This window comes from Rhinolophus hipposideros (genome assembly GCF_964194185.1).
Source record: "Rhinolophus hipposideros genome assembly, chromosome: 3".
NCBI classification, from domain to species: Eukaryota; Metazoa; Chordata; class Mammalia; order Chiroptera; family Rhinolophidae; genus Rhinolophus; species Rhinolophus hipposideros.
The window spans coordinates 41,317,723-41,343,735 of NC_138049.1; the positions used below are offsets into that span (position 1 = coordinate 41,317,723).

General features: G+C 38.3%; 1 protein-coding gene across 3 annotated transcripts in view; it reads right to left on the minus strand.

The window, feature by feature from the left end:
• Positions 1-26,013, minus strand: part of DSE (dermatan sulfate epimerase) — a 57,392-nt gene that overhangs the window by 22,542 nt on the left and 8,837 nt on the right. For 2 of the 3 annotated variants that reach the window (XM_081045381.1, XM_081045380.1), the window contains exon 2: positions 9,372-9,840. The exons of the other annotated variant lie outside the window; for it this stretch is intronic. In XM_081045381.1, the coding sequence (XP_080901507.1) occupies positions 9,372-9,787 (416 nt within the window). In that variant the 5' untranslated portion in view covers positions 9,788-9,840. The remainder of the gene's footprint in view (positions 1-9,371; positions 9,841-26,013) is intronic. 3 annotated transcript variants of the gene reach the window in all.

Sequence of the window (26,013 nt, forward strand, 5' to 3'; positions counted from 1 at the left end):
TGGATAAGTCTGGGTTTCCTGGAAGCAGAAAGGCCAGCTCAGGGCTGGTCTGTAAACGTACTGCCACCAGACTCAGGGCAGAGTTGAAAATGCCTTGGCCATAAAAAAGAATGAAATCTTACTACCATTTGCAACGACATGGATGGACCTAGAGGGTATTATGCTAAGTGAAATAAGTCAGACTGAGAAAGACACATACCATATGATTTCACTTATCTGTGGAATCTAAAAAACAAAATAAACGAACAAACAAAACAGAAACAGACTCATAAGTACAAAGAATAAACTGATGGTTGCCAGGTGGGAGGGGCGTTGGGAGCAGGGTGAAAACGGTGAAGGGATTAAGTTGTACAAATTGGTAGTTACAAAACAGTCAGTGAGATGTAAAATATAGCATAGGGAATATAGTCAATCATATTGTAACAACTGTATGGTGTCAGATGGGTACTAGACTTATCAAGGGGATCACTTCGTAAGTTATATAAATGTCTAACCACTATGCTGTACACCTGAAATTAATATAATATTGAATGTTAACTGTAAATGAAAAAAATAAATGCCAATATACATTGTTCAATGGGGAGATGTACATCAATGCCTATCAGTGAAAAGCCTAAAACATTAAAATCACAAAATTCTAGGGGGAAAAAAAAGTCTCTAAAAATCTGTAAGCCTTTTATAGGGGCATGTTTTACAGAGATGATGACAACAGGCTAATCTTCTTTTACCACCTAATGATACTTTTCCTGAAGAGCTCACCCACATTGAACAGTACAACAACCAACAATAGCATAATGCATTCATAGAAAAGCAAGAGTGAAGAACAGAAAAGAGGGCAGGGAGGAGAAAAAGGGGAGAATAAAGAGGAGGGAGGGTTACACCAAAAGATGTAGAAAAGTGAACTATATTTTCTCTCCCACAAACCTACGCTGTTTCCTATATTCCCTATCTCATCTGTGGCATCACTGTGCAGCCATACACCCAAGACAAAAACTAAGTACCATTTTTCACATTTCCCTTTCCTTTACTATCTGCATCTCAGAATCACACAGGGAGCTTGTTAAAAGGGCAGGTTCTTTGGCCTACTCTAAGAGATGGTGATTCATTGAGTCTGGGTAGGACCTAGGAATCTGTCTTTTTAGGATTACGTATATAATTCTGATGAAAGAATCATACTTTGAGAAACAGTGTCTCATATCCAATCAATTTCGGTGTAGATTTTCTGTCCTAAAAGTCTCTTAAATTCAACCCATCTTCTCACCACCCTCACTATCTTCATTGTGGTTTCCATCTCCTTCCTAGACTAATACCATAAGCTTCTACCTAGTTCCCTTCCTCCTGATTCCTCCCCTCCAAGCCATTCCATACACAAAGCTTCCAAACCACAGGCTTATGTGGGATAAGTAATGATCTGGTCCCTGTGTCTCCTCCTGCTGTCCTGTGCCAGTATGTTGACTGGAAAGGAAAAGGGAAGATGGATGAGAGTCTGTCTTAAGCATGGCTAAAACATATTCCCTCAACGGACCTGGAAGAAGGAGATGATGAAGTCATCTGAAGCCATTCTGAAGACAAGTAAGGTAAGATGAACTACCTAGCTTTATGAGACTCCATGGGCATACTCATGCCATTATCACTCTCTAGTAGCTATCTATATGGTTTTAGTAAGAACTTAATGTCTGCAAAACCCTGTTCTTAAGTGGTGTTAAAACTAAACAGTCATTTCACTTCATAGATAAAGCCAACTTTAAAGAAATGATGATGAAGCATTATTGAAATAGAATACAGATATATACATAGCACCTTGCCAACTAACATTTTCCCTCAAGACATGGGACAAAGGAAGCATAAAATTTAAACATCATGCTTGGCAAGATTTTAATATTAGAAAAATGTAAGAGCCAAACTGTACAGACTTTGTGGAACTTAATACATTCATGCATATGAGGTGAAGGGCACTGACTTAGAACCCCACCAAAAGAGGGAGGACTCCTCAGGCCTAAGTATAGCTTCCTCACACAACTCTGAAAGCTCGCGCTGCGTTTAAAAGGCAACAAATGACACCAGAAGGGTAGGAGGTAGGAGACAGTGAGTCACTCATGGAGATGAGTTACAGCTCCTACCCATACTGAATCTTAAGAGTCAAACAACAAACAGATCCCACAAAGAAAATTAACTTTGGATTTCTTTTCAATTGTGTATTATTATAGCTTTTGTAGAATATTTTCAATTTGTTGTTAGAAAGAAGCATTATTGGAGAATATAATCAATAATGTTGTAAAGATTTTGTAGGGTATCTGATGGACACTTGTCTTATTAGGGAGACCACTCTATGGATAGTGTAGACACTTGACCACTGCGCTGTACACCTGAAACAAGCTGAATAATAACGAATGTCAACTGTAATTTAACATATATGTAGTCACAGAATGTGGAGTACAGCATAGGGAATAGAGTCAATGGAATTGTAATAGCTCTATACGATGTCAGAGGGGTCGGAGATTGGGGGAGGAGGTTATCACTTTGTGAGGGGTGTAAATGTCTAACTATTACATTGTTTTGTACACCTGAAACTAAAAAAAAAATTTTAAATGTGACAAAAAATTAAAAAATTAAAAATTAAAGAAGCATTATTAAAATCACTTTATCCTCACTTGCATTTGAAATGGATGAAGCAGTTTGCTTGTTATATATTGAACAATCACACTGAGATACTCAGCTAAACTACACAGCTGACTTCATGTCTCCCTTAGCAACTTTTCACATGTTTCCTCCTGCCACAGGACCTCCATCCTTGCCCCATGTCTTCATTTGGAATGATGCTGGCAACAACCTGCTTATTAAGTGGCATGCAAGAAGGGAATTCCCAATGGCAGGGTTCCTAAAACGTGTGTTTCTGTAAGCTTTAAAGAATCTGGTCATCAGAAAAAGCCTTGTAGTCATCAGTAATAACAGCCTTTCATAGAATATGAAGCAAGGTAAAGGGGGATAACTTTCTTTAGATCACAGAATGAATGAAACAAAGAAAAAGAGGCAGAAAGAAGGAGCAGAAGAATAAATGGAAAGAAAAATAAGAATGAGAATAAGCCAGGGAAGTTGGGAGCCACGTTTTCTGAGAGCCCAGCATTTGTTTTCCTGAATCCAATGGATTCCAGGTGCATTCTGGGAATAGCCTCCTAGTCTTTGCCACAATAAGGTCCTAAGAGGAAACCCTGATCTTTTCTTTTTCAGTCGGTGCTATAGCTCCACATGTTGGCACCCAGCTACATTCTCCCCACTTCTGATTCCCAGCCTTAGCATGCAATTTAGAAGAGTGAAAAGCCTGCAAAACAGCTGTAGGGAACTGCATTTGGAGGCCAGCAGGCCATGCTGAGAAAGACAGGCACACTCTTCCTTTTGGAATGTGCGGGAATGAAACTAACTGATGGGTTCATTTCAATATGCCAGAGGTTTTTCTTTCCTTTTTCTTTTTTTCTCTATTTTATTTTATTTTGCAAATATATCTTCAGATGTCACTCTCCAGAAGTTTGCAATTCACAAGTAAGAATTTAATATGCAGTCTGCTGTGATTAAAAATATAATTACTTCTCTGTCCGAAAGTTCAACTTTCTTTGTTTCCCTCCCTAGTCCTGATTTCCTGTAGCTCACTGGCTCCAATGCAAGAGTGAAGTAATTTCTTTCCTCTGTGATTTATTTTCTGACGACAAGTAAGCAAAAATACCATAAAGAAAAGGGGAAAGAATGATTCACAATGACTACTTCTCAAAAATACAATTCCACAGTGACAGAGTAGGTAAAACGAAGTAATGTGCATCAAGAAACTTAAGAATAAAGCTGCATGTTCCTACATATTTCTGTGTCACAGTAAACTTTTTAGTAAAACTATGTGCCAGGAACATAATGCTAAGGGCTTTACACGCATTATCTCATTTAATCCTTGGAACAACCTTACGTGGAAAGAACCATCCTCATTTAACAGATGCAGAAACTGAGGTTCACAGAAGTTAAGGACTTGCCAAAGGACGCCTGGCTAATAAAATGGCAGAGTCAAGATGCAAGGGCCCCCCTGCCTTCAAAAACCACCATGCTAGGTCTGTTCACCGGGTGTACGATGCTTACACTGAAGTCCCCAAAAGCCTGCTGCTTGGAAATGCACACGGGGTAACTACACGCTACAAACTAGAGCTCAAACAAAAAGTCCTTTCTGTTACAATCCTATCTTAAATCTCTTTTAAATGCATTCATTCACCTCTTCATATTATTAACTAAAATATAGTCAACCTAAATGCCTCTTTCTGAAGTGATTCAGGAGCTGTAGTGTTTTCCAATAACCATTTGAGTGAATTTTGTTTGTTTGGTTTGGTTTTAGTTATAGAAGACCACCGTTAAGAACTTGCCGAGGGGCGTAATGCCAAGCTCATCACAACTCATCTATCAAGAACTACGCTGGGATACACAGCGTACAGGGAGGCTATGCAGCTATTTCGTTTTTCTGCACATGCAAAATTCTACTGAAGGATTAAGCTAGACTAAGAAAAAAAGTGGCCTCAGGCTAAACCGTATGTTCATCCCCTCCACCTCCAATCTGGCTTTAGGGAACTTTATTTTGGAGGTGCTCTACCCCAGGATGTTATAGTATTCATTCGTTCGTTCGATCATTCGTTCATTCATTCATCAGAAATCTCTTTGACGTGGGGAGATACACACAAGCATAACAGACATGGTCCTGCCTCAGTCTTGGCTGGTGTAAAAAGAACAGCACTGTTCAACTCATATATTCACTGTAAGGACGTTCCTGAGACTATTGCGAAGGTTCTTCACAAAAACGCTACGAAAAATTTCTGATACTTGGGTCAAAAATAGTAGCTGTTGATCCAAGATCTATTTTTAATCCCATGAACACTGTATACTTGAAAACTATCTGAGCCTACTTTCTTTGCTGCTAAAAAATTCAGGGCCCACTTGTGAACTCCTCGTGGTATGTAAGATGCATTTCAGCAACTGTCTCGTTCCTAGTCCGGTTGATGTCCCTAATCTTTTTCTCCCCTATTTTCTTTCTCAGCTACTTCTAATTTGAATCTTGTATTTCATGCTTCCTTAGTCCTTTGAGGCAAAGGCCCAGTAGAAATAAGTGTAAAAAAGTAAGTAAAAATATACTTACATGTTAAAATTTTAGGAAAGTGGAGTGATAATATGTGCTGACTCCAAAATCTCACCCTAGAAATTGACTTTATAGAAATGCCTCTTAAATCTCTACTAAGAACTATTTTTATTATTTTCGTATCTTAAGGTTTAAGTTCTTCGGGGGGGTGGGGGGGACTGGTGAAAGATTTTTAGTTATCTAGAGTCTAATTGTGCTCTTTTTCTTAACTATATAAGAAATTAATACACAAAGCAACCATTTATAAATGAGAATACCCCCACGTGCCAATTGGCATACAGAGAACTTGTTCTGGTGACTAGGTGATAGTGTATAAAAAATGAATTCACTTTAACTGCAATAAAATGCATTTTCTATTCTTATCAGCCCTAGATTTATGATCTTAGCTCATTAAGCATTCTTAAAGTGGTTGCACATTAAATTCTAATCAAGCTTTTACATAACACAGAGTCAACTGCAACCCAAAACCTAGCTCTCATTTGGAAGATGAGATCTATAGGGGGAAAAAAAAGGCTTAATTAAAAATCAAAGACTTTTTTTATTTGTTGTGCTAAAAATAATTTCCCATTTTATACGTATAGGTTAAAATAATATCCTTTTAAATTTATTTTTTAGAACTAAGTTAAGAACAAGCTTAAATTACTCTGTTACTTTTATTGTTATGAAGAACATATGAGCATTAGTAGAAGGGAGAAAAAAGGAGAGAGAGTTTCTAAGACAGGATGTGAGCATCTCTGCAAAAGCAGATAGATAAGAACATAGATAAGTCTCATCTTTGCCAAAAACCATCATCATTATCAATCTATCTGATTTCCTTTCAACTTTGTAGTGCATTATATCAAAAGGAGAAGATCAGTACAATCAGAGATATTTTCCATTTACCTTTTCTCTTACAATGGCCGAAGATTCTTAAATAAATAAATCTATAGATGAGATCTTTCAGATTTTTATTTATAAAATAATCACATGAACTGAACCACACCAATCAATCTGTCTCAGATGTACATGTTTCTAATACCTGACAAAAGACATGTCATTGTTACTTGCCCCTAAGCCTTCTTCAGTGCTGTTAACATCAGATTTTTAGATGCATAAAAAAGGGGACCCAAGGAAGCATCACTGAAAGTTTTAATGGAACAAAGCCAAAAGGAAAATTTTACGAGTTAAACAGATGTTCTAGTTTTGAGAGCAATTTGAACAAAAATGAGTAAAATCTCCATATAAATCCCAAATATTATTTCCTTAGAACCTACATACACCAAATTATAAACCAAACAGAGTCTAAGTGCTTAGTAAATAACAGTAATAATTATCATTATTGCCATTATTCTTATTTATTGAAGGCTTACTATGTGACAGGAACTGTGCTTAGTACTTTACATTGTCTCCTTTAATCCTAACAACCCTATCAGGTGGATACTGCTGTTACTGTCACTTTATACATCAAGACACTAAGGCTCAAATTAAGTATTAATAAATTAGTCTGAAGTAACACAGCGGAAGAGTGGGGAGCCGGGATTCAAACCCAGGCAGTGTGACTGCAGAGCTAGCACTTTCCTGCTGCACTAGAGTGTAGCACGATACGAGCCTCTAAGTCACGAATGAAAACTTACTTACGTGCAAATTTTAAAATTATCAGGCTATTTTTTCATCTTTGAATCTCAAGCACCCAGGACAGTGTATGACATACAACAGATGCTCAATAAATGTTTTTGATTGAATAAGTCAACGAACACAATTTAGTCATTGGTTTTCAAAAGAGTAGAAATGTTTTTCAAGGAAAACGGCAAATGTGTTCAGCCCAATGATGCCATTATACAAAGCTTTTATTAAATTTCAAAATATTAATTATTGATTAAGAACTGATCTTTTATAAGTAAGTGCTAGTCTTTTTTTCTCTGAAACCAAATATAGGTGAACTATCTATCCTAAGACAATGACAACACCTACAACATACTTCTTTGTGTATAATGGGGACGTGATTTAGTTGCTTTAAACAAAGATAGGTGAACTATAGAAACATTTAACAGTATTTTAAGTTGTCAAAAAGTGATTGTGTTCAACTACAAATTTAAATGAAAATTTAAGTCTAGGGATTAGGTGTGACAGCTTTTAGAAAGTTAAAATATCCATAAATTCATTAAAAAGCACACCCTAGTTAGTAACAGTACTTGCCAAGAGAAAATGTTCCAGTAACTCAAATTTTTATGCTAGGATCACTTCTGGAACTAGAAACTAGCTGTAAAGATAAATTCTCAACTTCGGACCTTCAGTTTCTAGGAGGTCAAGTGAAGAAAGTTAACTGTTTAGCTCTATTAAGTCACAGATTGGCTTTTAGGTTACTGGGTAACAGCATAGAGTTATACCTATTTTTATCAATACTACTGTGAATAAAGAACTAGTCCTCTAGTAAGTTTCTACACATATCCAATAACCTGAAGAAATGATGTGAAAATTATCACTTTTACTTGAAGTTATTTATTCTCCATTCATCACGAGTCTAATCCTCTCTGATAATAGCATTCATTCAAGTTGATAGTTATATCATTTATATGCCTGAATGTTTTATACCATAATAAAATGCACTAGTCTTGTGCAATTCTCTTAATGTTATTGTACTTGTATTTTAAAAAATCTCCATTAATAAATGGTATTTCCCCAGTAATCTATTATTTTATGAGGTCAAATAGATGGCTTTTTTCAGTAACTATCTCTCTGGAATATTTTCATCAGCATCTTAATCTGTCAAATTTCACTATGTATTTAAAAAAAAGGGTGCAGGGGTTAAAAAAAGAAATACCCATATCAGACAACCAAGATTTATTTCTAAATAAATATGGTTGCCATTTTTAACTAACTGCACATGCCAAGTATTATAACATTTGATGATATAATCTGGTAGTTCCAATATTAAATAAATTTTCACACATCTCTTATTTTCTTTCTCGTCAAGAATAGAATAAGATCAGTTAATTACTACTGAAACTAAAGCATACATGGCTCAGCTATATGAAACAAAACAAAAAAGGTTATTTTCAACCTAAAATATTGCAAGCTTCAAAATGACTATACATACCTAATAAGCATTAAAAGCCAGCTCTGATATGGATTTAATGTTAACTCTTCCATAATCCTTTTTTATTAAGAAATTCTAGAAAATCCTTCAAAGATTTTGGCAGAAATTTAGGGATAAATTTACATATTGGCAGAAATTTAGGGATAAATTTCTTTATCATATTGGCAGAATTCAGGAAGCTTGGAAACTATCATTCTTCACCTCTATGAAATCTAAGATGTAATTCCTGCAAAATGTAATTCATCACAGTATTAAATGCATTCACTGATTTTTATAAACATTTAAAAATGAGCTCTCTCCAGCCCTATGACAAGTAGCAGCTTATGTAATTTTAAAAGGATATTTCATCTAGTTAATGTTTTAGTGCAACTGAACCATGAATACGTATTAAAACACAGTTTAAATAAGAATACCCAGAGTCTCTAATTTAATAATTCATCCATATCTTTTTGGAAGCAGGTAGATGCATTAATTATAAACAAATAACATAAAATTAAGCTAATGAAAAAGAGACAGGAAGTTTGTTTTCTTCTTGAGTTTTTGAAAGTAACTTATTACATGAAAAGAATTCCTCACACAAACTACAACACTGATTTTCCTACACGTTTTGGCAATTTGTGAGTAATTTGATAAACTCTTGTTCATAAACTGCAAGTTAATCTCTTCACAATTACTTTTAGCTCCTAATTGTCATAAAATGCAAATAAATCTTAATTTCTTGCTGACAAAAAGTTTTAACCACTTGGGGAGGGGGTACATCAATCACAACCTAAGGCAAGATGATGGTCATACATGCTTGTTAAACAAGGCGGAAAGAATTCTCACCAGTCAAAATGGTACTATTTACTCAATTCAACAAATTATTTTTTCTTTGATTAGGTTATATCTAAATATTTTCCTTCTAACTTTAAACGTGGAAGTTACTAGGTCTTTTCAAACTATGGACCACTCATTAGTCACTGGCAAGAGAAATAGCAAGCAACCTCTCACCTTCTTTCACACACACACACACACACACACACACACACACACACACACACAAGTATGTGAAAAATCTGGCCTCTATGAGTTCATCGGAATATGAATGCATTAATACTGCAGAGTTAATACAGTAAGAAGAAAAAGACAAAAATCTACCAACTAGGCTGCGCTGCCATCCTCTCCATGTAGTCTTTGGCCATGTCTCGGGCTTCAATGTTCTCCGGGTACAGCACACAGAACATTGCCAAGGCACCCAAATTGTTGCCGTAAATTTCGTTCCAGCGGGCACTGTACTCCTTGGGATCCCAGGGCGGGAGGTACTCCAAGGGGCTGGACAGCATGGTGTGCACGGCCTCGGTCAGCCGGGCGGCAATGTGCTCATGTGAGCTGGCAGCCCTGAGCTGGAGCTCCGCCACCTCGACCCGGGAGAAGTACAGCATTGGGTGGCTGTCATAGTTGGCATTGGTGAAGGGAATCATGACTTCTGGGTTCTCGTCGGTGATATAGGCTGACACAAAGCAAAATAAACATATGAAAAACACACTGGGAGCCCCCCGTGTGTGAGTCCTCATCGTGACATCAGATCTCCAAATCTCCAAGGCAGCCAAACCATCTTTGAAAGATCCTACAGGAGGCAAAAACAAAAGAGAAGGATGTGTGAACCAAGGGAATATGGCAAAGCTGAAACATACGGTAGGTAGTGAGTGACCTCACTTACTAGGAAAAGGTCTAAATATTGAAAACAATGAAGCATCTGAATTTAGTTGTGTTTTTTTTTTAATACAACAAAATCTAAACTAGGAAGAAATGTATTGAAACCTAGTAATTTAAAATTAATTAATTAGTCAATTAAGCATGATACGTGAGACATGTATTCACCGTGGAAAACAGAACTTTGGACTTGGGAAAACGGTACACAATATTCGCGTTAAGTAGGGAAGAAAACTCTCCTTGGCATTCTTCTCACATTTTCTCACACAAAAAATGTTTAGGTTTTATGGTATTTTTTAATGTGAAAACCACGAGAACCAAAAGCTGGTGGTGAGATGTCATCTGGGAATGTGAATAAACGTTAGGAAAAAATAGAAAATCCTGTCTTTCTTTTCTTTCATTTTTCTTTTTTTTTTTTTTTTAATGAAAGGCGCAGCTCAGTGGCCCATGCAAGGATCGAACCAGCAACCTTGGTGTTGTCAGCACCTAGCTTTAACCAATTGAGTTAACCGGCCACCCCCAGTCTTTCTTAACACAGCCTCCTTCATTCTAACTTCTCCCCACTTCCAAACATTCTACATTCTGAACCAGGGGTTAGGATCAATCAATCCACCTATAAGCATGTAAGCAGACAACGTATTGTGAGTCAGGCTAACTATCCTCTTTTTGTCAACAGAAGTAGGTGGGGACAGAGAAGACAAAGCAGGGAACACAGCTGCCAGGCCTGTGCACTGCCTGGGCTAACAGAAGCAAGCATGCAGTGAAAGACCAGACACAGGGCTGCTGGCACTAGAAACTGACGCGCCTTCATTCAGAAAATAAAATCCCAGAATCAAAAGGCTAAAATAACACGTGTGCATTTTCCCCTTCTTATTTCAAACTACTGTCTACTTTTTCATTTTGCAAATGGGATTTTGGTGTCATTCAGTAAGTCAGACAGTTAAACCAAGCTCACATATTTTCTTAACTACTTAACTTTCTTAAAAGTCCTTTTTTTTAGTGGCAGCTTTGCTCACAGGTTAAAAGAACGTCTTTCAAATATAGAAACATTAAAAAAAAACAACAAAAAAAAACCCCTCAGCTTAGTCCTAGTCTACGTCTCACATCTGGGATAAAGCAGGCATAAAAATCCCCTAGAGGGAAAGTTAGGGAATTCTTAAAATTCTTCAGAGGGGAAAGGTTATAGAAAGCAGACCAGAAAAAGACAGTTTTATGTAAATAATGAACAGTAGTTTTCAATTATTAAAGGGAGAAACTGGTGAAGAAAAATCAACCTCCCAGCTGCACACAAATTATTTTTCCAAGGAAAAACTGCCTCATGACATTCAGAAGAAAGAAAACTAAGGATTTAACACACACTGAGGCTCAATCCAGATTTTCAACTTGCTATATCTCCGAGAGAGGCAATATGGCATGACTTGTGAATGCTGCCATAAATTCTAGTATTCTTTATATTTCCGAATGTGCTTTAGATTATATATAAGGTATATGGAATCAATGGAAGCAGTTTTGTAAAGCATTTTAGATTTACTTCAGGAGTAGAACTTACAGTGAATAAAAAAAGTTAGTATAGCCATGCTAAATTATATAAGATAGAAATAAATCTTGGACTCTGCCCATATTATGTCTAGCACCCAAAGCTTCAAGGAGGCGGGCTGGATCCTTCAAGGTCAGAGACCTGGCCAAAAGAAATAACATTTTGTGGTTATGTCTGAGGAGGGGTGTGGTCTCTGGCAACACAGAGAGGTGGCTGGGTCTGAAGTAATGCTCAGTTCCTACTGCCTCTCCCCACAGGGCTGTATTTCTTGCTCTTTTCAGAGAACAGTCACGTTAATAATTTGTTTAAAAGCTTGTATATATTAAATCCCCAAAAGTCTAAGATTGGATGTAGCCATCAGTACAATTAATATTGTGGGGGTTCTAGGTAACTAGGGTGAGGATGGGTTGCAAGTTCCTCCTTTAACTGACCGCATACATGCATAGAAATGAAGATTTCTCCACTATTGGTTTTTGACTGTGTAGCTCAAGTCCTGGGTAGTATGGGGTAGCTTGGGTTGTGGGGGGATAGGTAAGAAGCTATGTGGAGACCAGAGATTTTCCATCTCAAATTCTGTACAAAGGTGGTTAAGGCTGATTTGTTTACATTCTTTCTCCTCCCTTATGCATACCATCCCCCTATCCAGGCCCAGAGTCACTGAGATAGTCAGTCCCTCACAATTCAGGACTGGTACTGTGAGCCCACCCACTTCTGCCATACTGCTTCCCGTTATGTAGGACGTGCCTGAGTATATTTAAACATGAAGAGTTGCTCCGGAAGCACAGAACCTCATTAAGATGTTGTTTTGGGAATGATGCCATCTCAATATGCCAACTGTTACTGAAGGTTCCCTAGTTATTACTTCAAATTCATGTGAGGGTGTCAGGGCAGCAAGGCTGTGAGTTACCGCACATGCAAAACATTAATTCTTGTTAGAATACCATGTGGGCCCATGCAGAACCCACAGAAATTCTGCAGAATGATCATCTACGAAGACTGCCTAGGGCGAGAAAAACCACAGCATTTACAGTGGCACAAATTTATGTGTTGCCTCCCTTATATCACATTCAATATAACCAGCTCCGACTGCTTTCCCAGCTATTAAGCCTTTGTTGATCTACCCAAAGACCTCATTTCTCCTGTATCTGGTGCATTCCTGTATTACATTAGACTGCTTCGGCTGTTTACATGCCATGCCTCACAGAAGGCGGGACCATAGCTTCCTCTTCCCATCATGGGGCTTCATGTTGTACCTGACATATAAAAGGCAGCTCATGAATGCCAGCTGAACTGAACTAACTCTTGAGCTCAGGAGCTGCTAGATATCATCACTAAAATGAGCAAGGAGAAACCTTATTCCCCCTTATTTGAAACCAAAGCAAGTTTAGAATTTTTCAGAAAAAAATTCTGCTAGAAAACTAATGGAAAAAAATATAAGGCCTAAAAACTCCTGTAGCCTATAAACTATTCAGTAGTTTTCAAAAAGAAAAAGGAAAAATATTAAACTTAAAGTCTAATCCAAACATGCTTTAGGTTGATATCCTAAAGGGAAACCTAATTCCCATTGATCATCTTAAGTTTTTCTAGAAAATTCTACCAAAAAGCCTCTATTTCCAGTCTAGGTTTCCCCCTTTAACCTCTAACCTCAGCATTCTGTGGACCACTCTGTAAAGAGAACAGCTAAAATCAGATAAAAGGAGCATTTCTCAAGATAATTTTAGGTGGACCACAAACGGACAGATTTTTATGCTAATTTTATGTACTTATTTCAATGTTCATTAGGAAAAATTTTAACACATCAACAGATATATCAAGTACCTGTTTAAAATACATTTAAGTTTAAAAGTTTAACAATAACAAAAAGTAAATGGATAAGGCAAAATTTGTTCAAGAAGGTGGTGCCTGAATGGCTCAACTTTGAAAATGTTGAGTGAAACAATGGCCATTAAAGGCTAATGAGTTTACCAGAATGGCCAACTCAGACTCCCGCTACCACAAGACACACACACACACACACACACACACACACACACACACACACACACACACTTCGGACAAATTATTCTGTCCTGTTCAATGTCCGTGGATGATCCCCTCTAGTTCATCTCTAGTTCACTGTGCTACAGACACAGCACAGCACTGTCAACTCACTTAAACCTTTAAGCTGAAGTGCAACTTCAAGAGCATGGCATTTTCAATATGGCAAAATCACCGCTACCCTCAGCAGTTGCCTCTAATAATACGGTTTACCTGATATAATTCAATTCTCAGGATGTTTCTGAAAGACTCTACTGGGCCTCATTTCCCCTAAAAGTCTTTCCTCTTCTCCACTACGAGTATAATACACTGGCTTTCCTAATCCAGTTTTCTTTCCCCTTCTTTTGTGTCATTCTACACAGCTCAAAGAGCAAAATATTCCCAAATTTTGACCTAATCAATGAATACAATATAGACCTTTAAGAATTAACCTGTCACTACAAGATAATTCAGATAGCAATTTGATCATCTTTCTGCCTGTATGCCCTACATATATCTGCAGCAGTCCTAGTTTGGCATTCTGCTTAGGCCAAGCCAAAGGATATAAAAAGTATTTAACAAGATGTTTGAATTCTAATTATCTTAAGTAGGTCCTCACATAGCAACAATAAGCCAACAATTATTTTGCTTTAATTCTGATTCCAACAATCCACTGCAGCTATTGATTGCTGACACACAGAGAAATTTTGTGTGAAATGCTTTTCAAATATTTGATCTTTGACTTTACAGAGGCAAGACAGTATTAAAAGTCACTGTACACTGTTATTCTAATAGTATCTTAGAGTAAACTTCAGAGGCTGAACTAGAACTCAAATCTCCTAAATCCTAAACCAATGTTCTTTCTTTTGAGCACACTTTTAACAGCATTCAGCATTAAAGGTTCCACTTCTGCCATTGTTACACAAAGCAAGCACAGAAAGACGAAGAGTTGAAAACTAGATTAGTACACATCAAGTTTCCAAAATGAAGTGAGTTTCCAAATAGTCTGGTCTGCTTATAAATGAAACAGATGGTAGTACAAAAATTATTCTAATTCGTCTGGCGTTAGAAAATATTTTTAAAAAAAATAATTTAAAAAACATAGAAAGTATAAGGATGGAAGAGAGAAATCACCCTGCAGAAAGTAAAACATATCCCAAATTAAGATGGATTCAAGACCCTCTTCTGTGCCACGTGTAAGGCGTTAGGCATTGTACTTAACATCGTGTGTGTGTGTGGGGGGGGGGGTGCAGACATGAGGGTAAGCCCAGCTCTGCTGTCTACTAGGTTTGATCAACTGACTACTGCCCTCAAAGTCTCCATCCTCTCATCCATAAAATGGTCCCAACTTCATGGGGCGATTAAATATGCGATGTACTTAGCACAGAATCTGACATGAAGAGCTCAATGAACAGCTATTTTTAATAAAAGGGAAGATGTTTCAGACACGCAAGATTACATTAACTTATCCATAAAATACTTTATTTGAAGAAACTAAATATCATAAGCAAACGAATGAGAACCAGAGATATTAACTGTCTAGGGCAAGGTCATGCCACTTGTTAGCAACAGTTGAAATTAGAAAACAATGCTCCTGACTAACATACCGTGTTTCTAGCCGGGTAATCATCTCTAATGCGTCTTTTGGAGCAAAAATTAATATAAGACCAATACTCGGTCTTATCCCTTCCATAATATGAAGGGATATATCCCTTCCATAATATGAAGTAATATAAGACCAATACTCGGTCTTATATTAATTTTTGCTCCAAAAGACGCATTAGAGATGATTGCCCGGCTAGTTCTTATTTTCGAGGAAACACGGTATCAATCATAGTAAGCTCAACATTCACTAGAAAGGAAAGCACACGACCCTTGAATGTTTTCAAGTATTTGTTGAAGGTTTTGCCCCCAAAGAAAAGAATAACAACTGAATAAACTATTATCTGAGTTTGATTGCTTCCCAAGCCATTGATTCTTGGTGTAAAAAGGGCGACTGCTACTTACGTACATCTTCCATATTCTTTCAAAAGAAAGGCCAAGTGATACAGGGGCTTGGAAATACAATCTCTGGCTGGGGAGCTGTTTTCTAGTAACAAATTCATATTATGGAAGGGATACACGATTACTCAGGGCACATCTGCTGCCATTGCCAGAGTTGATGAGTTAACCTCAGTCCCCAGTCTGGCCTTGGCTCAGTGTCACCAGTATCTCAGTTAAACACCCCAGGAGATGCTGCTCGCTGATATTAAAAAAAAAAACAAAAAACTAAAACTCTCCTCCCCTAACACATATAAAACCAAACTGTTTGCTTTCATTTATAAGAAATACAATGATCAAGCCAATTGGGAAACATTTCTGGCTTTATTGGAAAACTACTATTGATCTAGTAAAATTACTAGATAATTGCGTGATGAACAAGGAATCAAAACAAAGGAGCTGGGAAGGGCTCTGAGCTTGGAGTACCTCAGCTAGTCAAGGTCACCGCCATAATTGCACTTGAAAGGATTGTCAGCATCTGAGATATCATTAAAAATAAAAAATTTAAAACTGAATTGTAATGGTACTTAGTAAAGAGCAAAACGTACATCCTCCATAGCTCTTGCCACCACCCCCACCAAGCTCAGCCCAAGGGTAGGTGTTCCAGTTTTCCCAACCCAATGGATGGGCACAGTAGTTAGTTCTAGTATTAGGACAGTCAAATACCTCCACACTAGGACTAGATATACCATATTCATAAAACGCTAAAACAATCCCGCAGACCAGACAACTGAATGGCCCTGATATCATACCTTTCCCCGGGAAAATGTGTAGACCCGCAGACATTAGCATCTATGACTCTTCCTTGTTCATGCTTCCATTAGTTCCCTCTGTCTTTCGGCCTCCAGTCTCATTTTAGGCAAACTCTGATGGCCTAAGAGCACTAATGCATCCTAAACAAGCTGCACATTTCCTTCTCTGATCTATTTTAGAATTGAACTCTCAAAGAAACCCATTTCCAAGTATTTGAGAAACATCTTGCGTGGTCTCATACATGCTACCCATACTGTTTCCACATATTTTAACTAATGGAATGTATACATTTTTAAAGTTCTCCTTACCTTTCTATTTCAATTTTATTACATGTACTATTAGGATAATTTTTGAAAAATAATTTTTCTTCACTAGCAAAATAAACCTTATATGTTCCTGGTAAATTTTTGTAGTGAAATAAATCTGACATTATTCTTAACGATGTCAAATCCTAAGAAAACATATGGTTTGGGTACTATACAATCATTCCCTAAAATTATACTCCCTGATGTGTAAACTCTGCGGACTCAGCCAAAAAAGCAAATTTTAAAAAACCAAGGGCTCTTAATCAAAATGAAAGTTGCTTTTACTGAAGGCTTATTGTTTCTTTATTTAAGGGTGAAATGAAATATATCTCCCTAAAAAGTCATTTCCAAACAAAAATCCACAATATGAAATTATACCATATGGAACCCCCAGGAATTTACACACACTACTGAGAGTAATTATAACCCTGAACCCACACAGCAAAACCACACTATGTATAATAATGGTGTTCACCAACTCCACACTCAACACTGGAGAAACTTTAGGTTAGGTCTGTGCTTTGTAAAACTCTGAGCAAAGAACAGTTCTGTACTGTCCCCAAGAAAGTTTCTGTGAAGATACCACATTTTCTCATAATCTGAAGCTCACTTCTTTCTTACACCAACAATAATAATTGTAAAATTCCTTAGATGAGAAGAATCCTTAATCTAAGTTATGTTTAAAATGGCCACACATATTTTTCTGGTGTTAAGTCTGAAGGCTCCATCTCCCATTCATCAGAGACTACTTGAATGAGTAATTTAGTGGCTAGTAAACTGAGGCATAATTTAGTAGTAGAGTTTTGCTTGGTGCACATTACTACAAAACTGAGAAACATTACAATCCAGCTTTTGACAGAGTGGTTGTCTTACAGAATGTAGAAAGGAAATGAAATCTGTATCATTTTCATGGAGGCAAAGAGAAGGCAAAGTAGAAATTGGGGGGGAGGGGTCTATAAAGTCACTGAGGCAACTACCGGAGTACTTCATTTTGCTTACAGAAAGGCTAAAAGAAAATGGTTAGACTTTCTAAGATAAGCTATAAGTAAATTCTAGTTTATCTAGCAGTCTAACAATTGGAAATCTTCTGTTTGGTACTTCTTTATTATAATTTGAATTGATTTTCTTAATGATGGTGTTAGAATACAACATCCTAAAGTATTTTCAGAATTTTTTATTCTGATATTATATTCTGAATAATTTAATGTGGAGTATAATTAGTATATTTCTTTTTGGTATTCTGAACCTTTTAAACAGTAGCAATTTATGCATACGTATTAAGTTTTCCAATGCACTGTTTTCCAGAATTGGAATAGCAATTCCCTATCCATGTTGGAAGTAAGAAATTCTTGTAATTATTAATTAACTAATTCAGCTATGTATTGAGCAGCTATTAAATCCACGAACTCTGCTAGGCATGAGGCTACAAAGTAAATAAACAAACAAAAAAACTGTGCTCTCCTCTTAATATAGGATGAAAAAAAATTAAGAAACTGCTGTTTCTGAGGTTTTCAGTGTGTTTTTTTAAACTGCAGTAACTTGTATTACACTGTTAAATAGGAATTTCTCCCTTAGTTCAAAGCAATTTATTTAACCCACTATAACTGGCCCCAAAAGAAAATAATAATTTTTTTTTCCAAAATTTTTCTAAATAGTAAGTAACTAGAGATGTTCTGGAAGGTTCTGAAAAACCACCTTTAACTTTCTCAGCAATAGCTTTAAGCATGAAAACGCTCTTTTCTGGCATTACTGGCTAAAAAAATAATAAAGCATAGAAAAGAAGATGAATAGAGATAATGACACCAATAGCTAAATATAACATCATACAGTTTCAAATAACAGTTACACAAAACCATGAAATGCTAATGAAAACTAAAGTAACATTTTTCTTCCTGCCATAGATTCATGAGGGCAGACTGGTGAGGTGGTTAAAAGGGCTACAAGCTCACCACTGCATGCTAATTATCTAAACCTAGTCCCTCATTTAAAATGAAGATTAAAATGGTATTTGTCTCATAGACTGGTTGGAAGATTAAATGAGATAACACCTACAAAAGCACTTACCACTTTCCAGTAAGTGTTACCCCAAATGCAAATTATGGTCATTCACCTCAGAACGTGATTAGTGGTTGAGGGCACTAGCTAGAGACAGACTTCCAAGGTTTGAAGAGCCACCATATCCTTAGCCATGTCCCTGTTTTCTTCTCTGTAAAATGGATGAAATAATTACACCTCCCTCGCAGGATTTCTGGGATCTTAAATTAGCTGATACGCTTAAAGCAATAAAAGGGTGCGTAGGATTTACAAGACGTTCAGTAAATGCTGGCAGTCGTCATCTCGATGAGAACGCCAAGGTCATTTCCACTGAAAGGAAGTGTGCCATGACATCAGGAGCAAGCGCTCAAAATAACACGTACAATGTATTGTGTATTCATAACCTTGCAGACTCTTCAAGAGCCTAAAAATATCAAATATTTTGACAAATATAAAGTATTTGATGCCAAGAGGTTTCTACTTCTTCCTGCTCTACTGCGTATTTATAACTCTTAGGCTACATATTCCAAGTAACTGAACACATCTGAGGATGAAAGAAGCCTTCAAATCTAATACTACTTCTCCATCAACCAAATTTATGTAGACAGATAAAGCTTACTGATACATCATACTAATGAGTGTTTGTGTGTGCTCTTACACAGGAAAACCTCCCCCCCCTCTCCCCACCACCCCTTCTCTCCTTCCCTTCCCCTATCATCCCCTCTCCGTCCCTCCCTCCCTGAGCTCGGATATCAGTCTTCTGCCTGGGATTGGAATTTACACCATGAGCTTTCCTGGGCTCCACCTTGAAGACAGCAGATCATGGGACTTTTCAGCCTCTGTAATCATATGAGCCAATTATTCTGCCTTACCAGCAACGTCCAGGCCACATTTCCTCTTTTACGCCGCTTCTTGATTTCAATCAATCCCCCATTTCAACTGTTCTTCTAGCCCAGTATCTACAAACTTCTGTGGGATGAGTCATGGCATCAACGACAGATTTTTAGGTGAAGTACCACAAAACACGTTTAACTTTTTGTATGTAATCTACTCTGGTTCACTCATTCATGAGTTTAGCTAAAACTACGTATCTTTGGGGATTGTCCTTATGTAATCTCCTCCAGGATCGGGTCCTATAAGTTTACCCCTAATGATAATGACTCTAAGAAGCACGAATACCATGTTGAAGGTAATACCACGCTTCGCAGGAAAGGGTTAACTCAGCAGGCCTACTGCTCATACACTACACGTCTCCAAGAAAGGCCTGTCTTCAGGACTGGCCCTTGTTTAGCTCGGGGGAGATGAGCTAGGAGCCCTTGTAATTTTCTGCTGGATGGGAGTTTTTTGCATGCATGCCTGAGGCCTTGGGTCATGTGGTACCAGTGTGATCAGATAGTTTATACTAACAGTGTGATTTATGATAAATTCCTATCTTTGTTCTGGAGGGAGGGAGAACTAAAGTCTGAAGAGCTGAAGTAAGTCATGCAAGTGTTGCATGATTACATCACTGAACCCCAATAAAAGCTCTGGACACCAAGGCTGGGGGAGCTTCCCCAGCTGGCAACACTGTACACGGCTGTTGCACACTGTGGCTGGGAGTGCATCTCCAGGAAAGCACACCTAGAAGCCTACGCTTGGTTTCTCCTGGACTTTGCTCTAAGCACCTTTTCCCTTTGCTGATTTTAATCTGTACCCTTTGGCTGAATTAAACCACAACCTTGATTATAACAACTTCTAGTGACTCACTGAGCCCAAAGGTGGTCTTGGAGACCCCAAGCTTTATTGTTAGTCCAATCATCTAAATTCCTGTTAGGATTATGAGAGTCTTGCAATAACTCCTTTTTCCCATTAGAATAGAAAATGTTGTGATGCTTTTCACCAAATCTTTCTCTACTCAACTTCTGTTATTGTTCTCTTGACTCGTATCCAGGAAAAGGATTCTGGATGTTACTACTGAAGCAAAGGACACAGCAGAATATACTGGACTTACAGACTGCTTAAAAGCTTTAGATATTGTCTAACAGATAGAGACTAGGCAAAAAGCTTAAAAGAATTTCTGGGAAAGTAATTTGCTGGCGTTAAAGCTACACTTCCAGTTCATTCAACTTAAAATAAACATTTCATTTATTGGATAAGTATATATGAAGTGCTGCTTTTAGCACTATACATAAAGGGCTTTATTATTCCTTACTTATACACAAGCTTTCTTCCACTTTTTGAATCTTCAAACACGTGCCGATGATAAATTTACTTTTTGCTGCCTTTCACATCCTCAAACAATTTTTTGTATGCACTTTTCTTTGGTCAAAAATTTTTGTCTCACAGATCAGTTCTTTGGCCTCAAAATCCCTGAGTACTTGCTGAATGTTCTCTTATGAATCTTAACCAAAACTCAGGATACCACATATTTGCTTTGTAAAACAATGATAAAAAGATGTAATTAACCCAAAGATACAGGCTCTGCCTTCTCAAGACTTCCCCATTTCAGTTGCTGGCAACCAATCCTACCAGCAATTCAGGCCCAAACTCCTCCACCTTCCCTTCCCTTCCCCTCTCTGTCTCCATATCCAAACTATCAGCAAATTCTGTTGAGTCCATCTCAGAATACATCCAGAATCCAGCCCCTTTCGCCACCCCTGTACCAGCCCACATTACACCATGTCTTGCCTGAATTACTGCTACAGCCTCCAAACTCGCCTTCCTGCTTTCACCCTTACCTCCCGACAGTCACCCTCAACACTGGAGCCAGAGCTGTTCAATCATAAGTCAGATTATGTCCCCACTGCATTAAAAACCCTCCGCTGGCTTCCCACCTCATTCGGAATTAAGAACCAGTGCTGACAATAGTTCTCGAGGCCACGCACAGTCTGGCCTCTCTGCCTTCGTATCCTACAACTCTCCTGTCTCTTTCCCCCTTCTTGAGTTGTGGCCTCCTGTCTATTCTTTTTTTCTTTTTGTAACATTTTTTTTTTAGTTTCAGGTGCACAAAACAATGTAATAGTTAGACATTTATCATTTATATCCCTCACAGTAACAACCCCCTCCCCCAACCACTATCCCTCGGACATCGCACTCAGTCATTCCATTTCCACTGTCTCTATTCCATATGTTGTACTCTGCTTCTTGTAACTATATATGTATATATAATTGTAGTTGACATTCATTATTGTTCAGCTTCAGCTTCAGGTGTACAGTGCAGTGATCAGGCATCCTCATCATCCCTGAGGTGGTCTCCCTAACGAGACATGTGTCCTACAAACACACGGGAGTCCTCCCTCCTCAGCGCCTGTGTGCTTGTTCTTCCTGCCTAGAATGCTTCCCACAGACATCTATGTGGCTTGCTCCCCTACCCCCTTTAAGTGTTTGCTCAAATGTCATTTTCTCAGTCAGGCTGGCTAACTGATCATCCCCATCTTATTTAAATTACATCCTTACCATGTACAATCACCACCATTCCCTAACTCCCTTCAGAGTTTTATTTTCTTCATAGCACTTATACCCTTCTCATCGACTATGTAATTTACTCATTTCTTCTGTGTGCCTGGCTCCCATGTTTAGAATGTAAGCTCCATGAGGGCTCTTTCTTTCTGCTCCCTCCCTAACTCCTAGAAGAGTGTCTAGCACTTAATAAACACTTAGAGATTTATTGAATAGACGAACATGTCAAGACGTAAACCTTTAAAAACTCAGAGATAACTACACATATAATTATAGAGCTGTATAAATATAACTACATAAAAAGAAGCAATAAAAATCTTTGGAGATAAAATGTACTACAACGCTTGAAACTTTCAAGGTTAATCCAGGTGATGATCGCAGAATTTCCAGAGAGCTGCTGTCACACCCAGCCCGCTCCCTCACCGCCCTTAGGCACAGCGCTCTCACCATGTCTCCCCAGGCTGCGGCTGGCTCTCTTGTCTCCCCAAGTCTTGCCACACCCTGTTAACGTGCAGGGGCCACCTCTGATTGGATGCAGTCCACTTCCTCTGAGTTCTTTGTTTCCCACCATTCCATGGATGGTTTTCAAGGGTTTCTCAGAGTCTTTCCTAATGTCGTCTCAAAACTTTTAGCCCATTTTGCATGGGATTAGACATCCTACCACTCGACCTCCTGCTCTCTCAGGCGACAGTAGCCAGGCCTCTCTATCCACCGGATGACCGTTTCAGCGCAAGGACTTGTTGAGGTTGTTCTGTTTTGAAATTTAAAGTAGTTCCCTTTATTACTTAATTGTTTGGCCTAAGGGCTTTATTAGTGCTATTATTTACAAATTTAAGAAAAATCATTCTGAACTGATAACATTTCTCTAGAGAATTCAAAAGAATGAAGATGGTTTCTAATAAAATATTATTTATTTTATACCTTTATCATTTCTATTATTTTGAACTAAAAAACTTATCCCGCTGAGTTTTTATAGATCTGTAAAAAGGAACAATAGTCAGAAAACAATTTCTGAGGAAAAGAAAAGTTTTGCGGGACTGCTGGAGACCACACACACACACATACACACACTATGCAGAACAAAAGAATAATCTCAGAATTGCTTGCCTTAGATCCACAGGCCAAAACACATCCTCCTGCCAGAAATACCCTAACTCAGAGCCTGAAACATGGCCAGATATTTAATGTCTGTCTTTGTGTATGTTTAAGGTCATGGATGTTTAACTCAGTGTCTATATCTTTATCTTGGTCAATCTACTGTCTGTATTTCATTCTGTCTTTCCCATCCTACGCTGGGAGTGTTAGCCCCATTCTTTGCCATCTCTTAATCCAAGCATTTACCTACCATATCCATCCTATTTTACTCCATCTCTGCTGACAGCCAGATTCCACTTAGCTACTTCTTTTGGTCAAACCTAATGAAATTCTCTTCATCTACGCTGGAGAAAACTCCTTCCGCACTAATTTAAAATTTTTAAAATTTTCTTCTCATGTCTTGTCCTAAGTCAATGCGGAGACTAGATGGCCATCTGTCAGGTGATTCCTGAGTTAAATGGGACAGGGGAAAGGACCAGATGCCACTTAAGGTCCTTCCAAATTAAAGATTTTATGAAGTACCTTTGACTCTTTCAGTGACACCTTATCCTCTGTTGTGCTCTCCTGTGAAGACCAAATCTCATTCGCCTTAACACACAAGCAAGATGGAACCAGCCTCTTCATTCCTGGGGCCACCTTAGTTCTTTTAGCGTCTTTCTCAGAGTGACTCTCCTGGCACGTTATTCACTTAAAATCACCATTTCTCTATGTACTCTTTTTAGTCTTCACAGGTAATTTCTATCATTTGGGGATATTTCTAACTTCCTCAGTGATTTAGGAACCTCAAACATATTTGCCCATTCTACTTCAATCCCTATTGTATACCCGAGAAGCAGCAACAGCTATCTTACCTCACAGCTACATATCCACCCCCTTATTCATTTCCAATCAACTCCTCAATAAAATCCTTATCATTGATACTTTAGATGTTTGCCTCTTTCCAAAAACATTCAATTCTTCCTTTATGACCTGTACTCTTGAGACAGTGATTTATCATCCAAATTTATCGAAAAGACTGAAGTTATCCAGTGCAAGTATAATGTTCCTAACCTTATCTTAATATTTGTATTACTCAATCCCAAAAGGAAAGAAGTTACAAAGAATGCCATACTGGAAAGAAGAAAGTCAAAAGATCCTTGCAGGAGACACCAATATCCCAAGGCCCTCTGTGACATGTCCACTGCTGTGGCTATTCAGGAAACGGTTCAGGTCCACGCAAACAGGATAGACGAGCCATGGATAGCTCATTAATTGTTTCTCCTAGAAACCTACAGTCTGCCTCTTTCCTACAATCTTTGTACCACACCACGATCACAGTGTGGTACACTCAAGAGAGCTGACATGGAATCTGTTATGGGTTGAATTGTGTCCTACAAAAATTCACATGCTGGAGTCCTAATCCCTTAGACCTCACAACATGACCTTATTTGGAAACCGGGTCATTGTTGATATAATTAGTGAAGAAGAGGTCACACATTGGAGTAGGATGGGCCCTTGATCCAATAAGACTGGTGATTTTATGAAAAGGGGAAATTTGGAGATAGACAGACATACACACACAGGAAGAAAGCCATGTGAAAATGAAGGTAAAGACTGGGGTGAAACATCAAGAAGCATCTAGGAACTTCATGGAAGACTGACAGAAACCACCAGAAACTAGGAGAGAGGCATGGAAAAGATTCTCTCATGGCCTTAAAAGGGACCAACCCCGCTGACACTTTAATTTGAGACTTCCAGCCTCCAGAACTGTGAGACAATACATTTCTGGTATTTAAACCACCCAGTCTGAGGTACTTTGTTCCCTCTTTCTGCCCCACAGGCAACCTCTTTCCTTTCTCAAAGAATACAGTGTTCCCTGAAGTCATCCCTGGCAACTCCATCCATAAGTGTTCTCCCCTGGGGCCCCATATATGCATTGCTCAATACTCTTTGGGAATTGAGGTATGAGGCCAGTCGAAAAGGTGCTTGTATCATCTTATCAGATGGCAGAAGAAATAATATAGTTACACAAACCACCAAAACAAAAGGAGTACACATGAGAAGGACCGAGTACTACTGAAATTTACAAACGTTAACATTTCTGGCTGGTGGAAAGAAGGAAGGATGCACTGAGAATGTGGGATCTGAACTGGGCTTGAAAGGAGGGGTCAGTAAGACTATATTAATAGCTTTAACTGTCTCTACTAATTTGCATTTAGTACTAGTTACAGGCATACCAAATTATTTGCAGGCATATGTTATCTTCCTTTCTCTCATTTGTTGTTTCAGTCCTCTCTGGACCCAAAAGAGATTTGAGGTCGAGCTCACCTACTCAGGTACAAGCTGCTAGGAGGTATGGGTGAGTCTTGTCTTCCCTAAAATGTCAAGCACCACTGATAACATTCAATACAGACCTTCAAAAAATATTTGTGGGAAACAATGAAAGAATATACGAGGAAGACAAGGAAGAAAGGAAAGAGAATGTCGTAAAAGGAGAGAAGTGAATTTCCATGATTTTTCTAAGAAGTTCTCCTCAGCCTGGCAGCCACTCCACTTTGCTGCTCACTCCTCTTCCTGTGCCTTCACCCTCCATGCAATGCTGCTTTCCCTCCCCTTTTTGGCATAAAATCCTCCGAGACTCAGTTCATTCTCCCCTCCTGCTTGAGTATTCTCTGCCCATGAAATCCTTACAGACCTCCTGCCTGCAACCCTAGTACGTGCATTTGTCTCTGTTCAGCACTTAATTGTTCTCACAAAGTTTCAGTCAGTTATCCTCCATCCAGATTTTACAGCTCCTCCGGGCTGGAAACTATGTCCTATTTATTTTGCGTGCCTCCCCTCTTTGCCTCCATCTAGATGTCCCCTTAAACACAGAAGCACCTGGCACATA